The sequence below is a fragment of the Heterodontus francisci genome, chromosome 18 (assembly GCF_036365525.1).
Source record: "Heterodontus francisci isolate sHetFra1 chromosome 18, sHetFra1.hap1, whole genome shotgun sequence".
NCBI lineage: Eukaryota > Metazoa > Chordata > Chondrichthyes > Heterodontiformes > Heterodontidae > Heterodontus > Heterodontus francisci.
Window position 1 is genome coordinate 12,802,888 of NC_090388.1, and position 9,273 is coordinate 12,812,160.

Below are 9,273 nucleotides of genomic sequence, written 5' to 3' on the forward strand. Positions count from 1 at the left end.
CATCTTGTCTATACCACATAACTGCATTGTCACATATTTGTCACTCTATTTGGTGCAATTTTATGCTCTCCTCCATTGTGGGTTTAGAGGCACGGAGAGCATAAAATGGTGGCACGAGGAGTGGGGGTGGGTTGCTGTCACCATCCAACCACTGCTGAAATATAGTCCAGATTGGAAGACCTGTGGACGGCCTTCCTGCCCCGCCGCCAATTGAGACCCTTAACTGGGTAATTAACTTCCCACCACAGCCGCAATTTCCCATGTGGCGGTGGCCCTGTCGATGCACGGGAAGCACAATAGGAAATACACAGCGAGTGGTTAGGATCTGGAATGCACTGCCTAACAGCGTAGTGGAGACAGATTCAATTGTGGCTTTCAAAAGGGAATTGGATAAGCAATACGCATCCGAAGATTAAAAAATGGGCAGGGTTACAGGGAAAGGATGGGGAAGGTCCAGCTGAATTGTTCTTGCAGAGAGTTGGCGAAGACTTGATGGACCGAATGGCCACCTTCTGTGCTGTAACCATTCTATGATTCTATGCCATGTTCCAACCTTCCCCACTTGTTTCCATGAGCCTTGTTTGGGACACAGCCTCTGTTTGTCCCCTATATCGCAAGGTGAAAGGCCAAGGAATGGAGCTATGGACTCGGCACTTCTTCACATCTGGTCTGCCATCCAGCGGAAGTGGGACCTACCTAGGAGGTCATGGTCTATACCCCTGAAAATCTCAAAAATGTCTGCAGTTTCTTCTGGACCCCTTATAATTTGATAGGACATGTAGGATGTCGATCTTGGGAGTGAAGCTACTTCCTGTTAAGCAGGCACTAGATTTTGCAGTCTTTCCTCCTCTGGCAGCTGCTCAAAATGCCCCTAATGGCACTGGCACTCAGCTGAATTATACAAATATGATGACCTCCTCCTGAACCTCATTGGAAGGGCCCAAAGCAGCCCACAAATTTTCACTCACCACCATCACCCCCTCCCCCAACCACCACCTCCAAAGTTCAAACCTGGTCACAACTTTCAGTCAAATTTCATTTTTGCTCAAGGGGGTGGTTTTGGCTTTGCGCTATAGTCTAAAATGGGTGATAACGAAGTCAATGAAAATAAAAATGGGAGAGATGTAAGTAGGCCGCCCATTTTAGATTATCACACAAAGCCAAAACTAGTATGTCTACTGGCTCTTGGCTACACAACTATAAGTAGTACTTTGTGGCAGCACTCCACTCCAGATTTTTTTTTTAAATCTCAAATAATCTTTTCCTTCTCCTACATAACAGCAAAATTGCTGTTTGGTGAAAACTCCACTCAGCTAAGAGCTAAAAACATTAATAATCTTGTACTTTGGAATGGGCTCAATGTTCTTTACTCTCTATACCAATCGTAAACATAGATGACAATCACAGCTTTTTACCATAGCATTATGCTAATTGATGATATTGATTGATAACTGGTGATGCATTGTTTTCTGTTTCTTTTTCCTCTTAATTGATAGGATATGAACAACCTTGAGTATCTATATCTGGCTGGCAATACGCTGAATTACATCCCACTTCCTCTGCCTGAGAGTCTTCGTTCTATTAACCTACAGGTAAAATATACATCATCCATGTTACATATTTATTGTGATGAGCCCGTTAACCGCTGTCACCACTCCCACCACAAATAACTAGGGACAGGCTATCAAATCTAAAGAGATAACTGGACAGGTTTTTTTTGTAGCAAAATATTATATTGCCCAGTGTGAATCCAGATGGCAGTGCACATTGAGAGAAAAATGCTGCTTTGCACGATACAGTTCAATTTCCCTCCATTATGGTGAATTTTAATGACCAACAATTGTCCCAGTGCAGTATGCCAACCACAGGACGGATGCCAGTCCGTCTATCTCTTCCAGCTCCCACAAGCAGGAATACAGACATCTGTACCCATCACAAGTAGCTCAGTTGTTATGGAAACCAATGACTACTAAATGGACGCTCAGGAATTTTCTCACTCTGGTTATCATATAATTATAGAATGATAATTATCACACCTTTGTTGAGACGTATGCTCCACGTAATGCTTGGTAGAACATTTTCAGTGCCCTAAATCCCTCAATTTTATTTCAGAGTGATGTCTTCACATTTAATCTCTGGCTAAAATATGATATACTCCCTGGGGACTCATAACATTCTATAATTTAAGAGTGCACTTATTCTACATAATATGTAGCAAGTGTAGAATTAGTGTGAAGCAATTCACACTTTGCACTGACATTAAACTAACAGTGTAAATCTAGCCCAATCTGACTCCAGAGTGTATCAGAGTGAGATTCCCTGAAGGGGTTGGTCTCACACTGCTTTATTTTCACACTGTAAGGAGTGTGAATCCAATGCAGGGTTCACCCAGTTTACAACAACAACTTGCATTTATATAGTGCCTTTAATGTAGCAAATTGTCCCAAGGCACTTCACAAGTACATTATCAATCACAATTTGACACAAAGCTACAGAAGAAAGCATCAGGATGGAGGAAAGGGAAGTCGAGATGGTAGAGGTTTAGGGAGAGATTCCAGAGATTAGGGCCAAGGCAGCTGAACAAATGATTAGATTAGAGATACAGCACTGAAACAGGCCCTTCGGCCCACCGAGTCTGTGCCGACCATCAACCACCCATTTATACTAATCCTACACTAATCCCATATTCCTACCAAACATCCCCACCTGTCCCTATATTTCCCTAGCACCTACCTACACTAGTGACAATTTATAATGGCCAATTTACCTATCAACCTGCAAGTCTTTTGGCTTGTGGGAGGAAACCGGAGCACCCGGAGAAAACCCACGCAGACACAGGGAGAACTTGCAAACTCCACACAGGCAGTACCTGGAATCGAACCCGGGTCCCTGGAGCTGTGAGGCTGCGGTGCTAACCACTGCGCCACTGTGCCGCCCTTGGTTGGCAAATGGTTGGCAATGGTAGAGCAATTAAAATTGGAAATCCGCAAGATGCCAGTATTGGAGGAGCACAGAAATCTCCGAGGGTTGTAAAGCTCATAAGTCTGTTGGACCCTCCAGAAACTTTTTAAACTTACCTAACCTCAATTTAAATGTTTGGAGAGTGGCGTTTCTTCCCTTCCCCACTTTTATACTGCATATATGTTTTAACTAATATAAAAACAGAACATGCTGGAAATACTCAGCAGGTCTGGCAACATCTGTGCTTGTGGAAAGAGAAACAGACGGCTGAATTATGTGGGCTCCCTAGAGAGGGGAACGTAGATGGGGAGCCCCATAAAATTGCATGAAAAGGCAGGGGTTGGAGTGCCTATCGCCTTCCCGCACCTTCCAATTTAGACTGGGCGGGGAAAGCCGTCCTCGGGCCGTCCTTCTGGCCTCAGGCCAATTGAGGCCCTTAAGTAGTCACTTAAGAGGCTTTTCTCGCCTCCACTTCAATTTAAGGCTGAGAGGGCTGCCATTGCAGGGAGACACCACCAGGTAAAATCTGGCAGCTTCCTAGTTGAGTCAGTGGGGGGTCCTCTTTTGGGAGCAATCCTGGGCCCATGGAGAGCTCCCCTGGTGGCAATCACCATTCCCCACCCCCGCCAGAAGAACTCCCCAACCTCACCAAACCACCCCCCACCCTGTTGACAGGTCCTGACTGAATGGCCCCGGCAACCCCGACCCCACTCACTTCTCCCGGGGTCTCCAATGTCCTGCTAGTACCATCGGTTATCTTTTTCCAGTGGCACAGCCAGTACTGCAGAACTGCTGGCCTTCTGATTGGCTAGCAGCTCTCAGAGGCGGCAGCTCATCCCTTAGGGATGGCGTCTCTGACGGCAGGCAGTTAATTGCCTGCATGCCATGGAATTGCAACGGGGGGTCCAACAGAGGACCATAGCAGGGTCCCTCCTGACCTGGCCCACTGCCAGGACCCCCGTCACGAGAATAAAATTCAGCCCAGAGATAATATTGCAGGTCTGTGATCTTTCATCAGAACTGGTTGAGCAGAATTTTACCAGCCCCACGGAGGCAGGAATTGAGGTGGGGGGACTGGTAAAATGGCATGGGCCCGCGTCAGGCTGGCTCCCCAACATCTTCCAGCTGCCGTAATTTTACCAGATGTGGGCGACAGGATGGATCAGTGGCTGACAGATCACCGGGGATCAGGTAATTAAGGTAATTAAACAGGCAATTGTCAGGTATTTTCCTACTTTTTCCGACTCAAAGTAGGCGAGATCTCAGCAGCAGCTGAGTTTTGGAGGTAACTGGAAGCCATACTGTGAAGCTGTCTGCAGGCTGTCTTCAAGAAATGACAATATCAAGTTTGGAGACAATATCAAGAGTGGGGTCAAAATGAAGTGATGCTAATGGAAAGGTGTCTCCCAGGTCCACAGTAGCTACTGGAGGCAGGACAAGGTTCTTCAGAGGCTCACCACAGTGGAGGCTTCATCTGGCTATTGGATCAATGCTTTCAGACTTTGGCTCCTTCAGTGCAGAGGAGAGTGGCACAGAGATGGAGATGCAGCTACATGGAGCAGCCAGTGGAGCTCCAGTGGCTTGAAGAAACCATTGGATGTGGACGGGCTGGGCACATGGGTACAAGAGGGCAGCCTCATGGTTTCAGAAGACACTACCCATCTTAAAGGGTGTAGCATCAGAGGCTCAGTTTCATCGAGATGTCTGAGCACCAATCTCTCCAGGGTAGTAGTGGTGGAGCTGTGTGCTATGCTGGAACAGGAGTTGATGCCAATGGAAAGTGACGAACACCCAATCCTGTAACCTTAAGGATGATTTTGGCACTCAATTTTTACACCTGTAAGGATTGTCTGGAGATTTATGTGGCATCGCTCAGTCAGCGGCCCATCGCTGCATAAAGGAGGTCACAGATGCCATGTTCTGTCTGGCTGGCCAATGTATCAAATTCACAACCAATCAGGCCAGTCAGGCACGGAGGGAAGTTGGCTTTGGGGCCATGGCAGGATTTCTCCAGGTGCAGGGATCATTGACTGTACTAATGTGGCCATCAAGGCTCCCTCAGACAGCCAGGTGCTTTTGTGAACAGGAAAGGATTCCACTCTCTCAATGTTCAAGTCGTCTGCAATCACCGTAAGCGAATCATGCTGCCACAACGTCCTTAGTCCCAATTGCCTCAGCTCTTCAGGCAGCCTGAACATCTTCATGGTTGGATACTGGGGGACAAGGGGTATCCACTGAAGTCATGGCTTCTGACACCTATACGCAACCCCAACACAGAGGCAGAGGACACATACAACCACTGCCATATGACTACAAGGGCCACCATTGAGCAGGCCATTGGCCTTTTGAAGATGAGGTTTTGATGCCTCGATCGAGCTGGGGGTTTACTGCAATACTCAAGGGTATCCCACATCATTGTTGTCTGCTACGGATTACACAACCTGCTGCTCCAGAGGGGAGTAGCGCTGAAGCCAGAGGAAGACACTGCTCTTTCAGGCCCTATGTTCACTCCTAATGTTGTGTGGAGTGGTTCAGTTCCAGGCAAGGGGGAGATGCGTGGCTGGCCCATCTCACCCACCCATCGCTCCATAGACCTCATGGATGCGGCCATACTGTTGAGGTCTGAATGCAACCCCTGCATCCAATTAGTGTTATGCTCCATGTGTCAATCCATGAGGGTCGTCACTGTCTTAATGGAGGACGTCATGTGGTCACATGCCAGAGATATGGAGCCACTCATGGCATGGATGGATTCCTCCATCATTTGCAAATGGGACTTCACTGCGTCTGGAAACTCCAACAGATGTTCATGTTTGATGCTGCTGCTGAAGCATCTGCTGCTTTGCTGATGACACCCGATGCTCGCCATCTGCACGGATCAATGGGCCTCTCCTTACTCCTCCGAGGGGTAGTGACCACAGTTGTCACGGCCTTCATTACCTACTCCTGCGCGTCAGTGCAGTGCTCACCAGATTGTGCCACCTGTTCTACATGCGCAACAAAGCCCACCAATGTGAGCGTGGTAGCGTGTGCACTGGCATAAAGTGATGCAGTGTATTGAGATGGTGTTACATCCTCTGAGCTTTCCAGTGTTGCAGGAGCCCTGGTCTGTCCTCATTGCTGCTGTACCTAGTAGAGAGACATGATTTAAGTGAAACAGCTGCTCCTTCTACCAAGCCCTGGTGCCTCCCTTGGTCAGGAGCTTCCAGTGATGGTAAAGGCCCATACAAGTGCCACAGGCCACACATGGTCTAGGGAATATTGGATGCAACCATCACTTTACTCGCTCTCCATAGCTTCCACAGCTGCCTTGCCCTCAGCAACAGGCTGCCCTGCTATGACCCATCCGATCTCCATGACCTTCTCCTCCACTGGTGTTACGATGAAAGGCACTCCACCTCCGGTTCGTTGACACTCCCTGGCATTCTGAGTGTACATCTCCTGCAAGCACAGACATACGCAATGTCACTCCTGTCTCATGGCCCATCTATGGTGGTCACTCTGAGACACTGTAAATGTGCTGCATCAAGCCACTGGGATGGCATAGTGAGGAGGCCATTCAGCCATCTCAATGCAGCATTCAACCATGACTGACCTGAGGGTTTAGTTGCGTGTGAACTGGGTGCCTCAGTGTGGACCTTGGTACCTGGTGTTTCCCCATGCATAGGTGCCTTATCATTAATGCGCCTTTTAATTAATGCTGGGCTTCCAGTTTGCAACTCTAAACATCACTCACCTTTCCGGGCCGCAGCAGGTCATTAAAATCTCTTCCTGCACTGGATCCAGGTTCTTGCCACGACCCCTTGGCTGCTTACAATGTCTGGCATCTTCAGCCTTGCCTTCTTGGTGAGGCTTGCTGGCCTCGTCCTTCCTTTTGCTGGAAACAGGCTATCTCTCCTTACTCTGACTGCCTGCAGGACCACCTCCAAGAAGGCATCGCTGAATCGTGGAGTGATCCTTCCTCGTTCTGACGACATTCCTCTGCTGCCTCCATTGATGTTGACACCCTCCTTTCTGCCTGTGTCTTCCACCTGCCTGACTGTTGCACATGTGACTTTAAAAATGGCAGCTGCGTGCAAGCTGCTGACCTGTCCACAACCGTTAATTGGCCTGCTCCCCCGCCTGCTGGTCTGGAATTGGCTCTTGATGGTAAAATCACGTAGGAAGTTCCGTTAATCCGCATTTCCACCTTGCACTGGACCATCCACCCAATCGGTAAAATTCAGGCCGTTAACTCTGTTTCTTTCTCCACAGATGCTTCCAGACCAGCTGAGTATTTCCATCATTTTCTGTTTTTATTTCAGATTTTCAGCATCTGAAATATTTTGCTTTTGTATATGTTTTAACTGTTGGGAGAAAACTTTGCTCATGCCATTATCCAAGTAACATACAGATCCCTCCTCAGCAAGCCTGTTATAGTTCAGCCAAGCAGGAACCAAGCAATGCAACTGCAGTTCTGCCTTGCTGGAACCCAACAGCTGTCGTGTAAAAGCACCCTAAATCATGCCATCATAAATCTCAGATGGTTAACACTAACTCTGCTTGTCATGTAGAACAGTGAAAAGTAACATAGTAAAATGTCCCAAGGCGCTTCTTAGAGCTGTAAGGTAAACAGTTGGCCAGTAAAAGAAGGAAAAATTAGGACAGGTGGCCAAAAGCTTGGGTCAAAGAGGTGAACCTGAAAGATGGTCTTAAAGGAAGAGAGAAAGAGGTGGAGGGCTTTATTTTGGAACAGTTTGGCAGCTCGCAGAGCAAATGTGGATTCAGGGTAGACGTCTAAAAGTCCCTGAGTGTGATTGACATAACTGCATTACAGCAGCTAGGTGGGGTATTGAACGATGTGTCTCCCAAACATTGTGGCCTTGTGAACCTTGTTTGATTGCCTTTGGGTGGCAGGGTTGGGGGGGCAGATTCTTTCTCTAAATTGGCCAAAAAAAATTTTTTTGCACCTCTCAGGATATGGTGCAGCTGGTTGGTGGTGGCTGGGGGTTGAGGTGGAGGGGGCAGGTAGTGTTTTGGGTGGGGGTGGGGATGGGGGGGGGGATTGTTTTGGATCGGGGGGGAAGGTCTCAGCATGTGTGGATGGGGGTTTGGTGTGCACCAGCTGCTGCACCATGACAGTCTGGGACAAACTTGATGCATCAGCTAGCTTTCTGTACTTTCTTGTATGGTTGTATGTTTAGGAGGGAATTCCAGAGAGTGGCACGTAGGCACGACTGCTAATTGTGGGACAAAGAGGGGGATTCCACAAGAAACTGGAGTTAGAGGAAGAGAGAGAGTGGTTGGGGACAGTGGGGGAGACAAGGGCTGAAAGAAGCTACAGAGATAGGGAAGGGCACAGCCATAAAAGGATTTAAACATAAGGGTAGAAATATAACATCACTTCTATCCTGTTAAACTAATTTATTTATTTTCTTTTCATATTTTCAGAACAACAATGTTCAGCAGATTGATGATGACACTTTCTGTAATTCAAAGGACATACACTATGTTCGCAAGGCACTGGAGCTCATTCGACTGGATGGAAATCCCATTAATCTAAGCAAAACACCTCACGCCTATATCTGTCTCCCCCATGTGCCCTATGGCAATTATTAGTGATCCATCATTCTGTTTACAGTACAGACAAAAAAAAAACACATGACAGCAGGCCAAAGCCCTTTATTATCGTGCTTAGGATTTTCAAAGGCAAATCCTGTTTTTCCCCATGGAATCTGTTTAAATGCTCCACCCACTGTATTTCTTATGCTCTAATGAACAATTGAATAATCTTAGTAAAGGAAGAACACTATACAAAATAATTATTTTAAATGCTAGGTAATGAAGTAAGAGAAAGGAAAAGTTGTAAATGTTTAATAAAAAAACTACTTTGAATCCAATCTGTATTAACCTTCCCAAATAAAATAAATATGATGTGGTTAATAATTTTTTGTTATTTGTTAAGCGATATATATGCTCCATCAATGCATATTCAACTTATTTCATGTTTTAAGCCTGACTCTATGAACAGAACAATTTCTCTTGCCTTTTCATTCCTTTGAAGCATTTTACTTTATTGTTCGAGTCTAATGGACCCAGTCTGCCTTGTAACCATTATTCCTAATTGTACTTGCAGCTTGAATAAATGTCTCATTAATATTTTATTTTAAAAGCCTCTTAATATGAAAATAAAATAGATCTTGTTATATGCAACCAGTCAAGACAAATTTAAAAAGTTACTTATAACTAGACATTGATGCAGCAGCATTAGCTTTTTTTTGGTGCTGATTAAGGAGGGACAAGCAAGCTGAACCAAGTGAAATATGTCTGCAA

At 46.4% G+C, this 9,273-nt stretch overlaps 1 protein-coding gene across 1 annotated transcript in view; it reads left to right on the forward strand.

Moving 5' to 3' along the window:
* Positions 1-9,273, forward strand: part of LOC137379796 (epiphycan-like) — a 46,644-nt gene extending 37,371 nt beyond the window's left edge. Inside the window, exons 5-6 of the mRNA XM_068051177.1 lie at positions 1,497-1,592; positions 8,392-9,273. Coding sequence (XP_067907278.1) covers positions 1,497-1,592; positions 8,392-8,559 — 264 coding nt within the window. The 3' untranslated portion in view covers positions 8,560-9,273. The remainder of the gene's footprint in view (positions 1-1,496; positions 1,593-8,391) is intronic.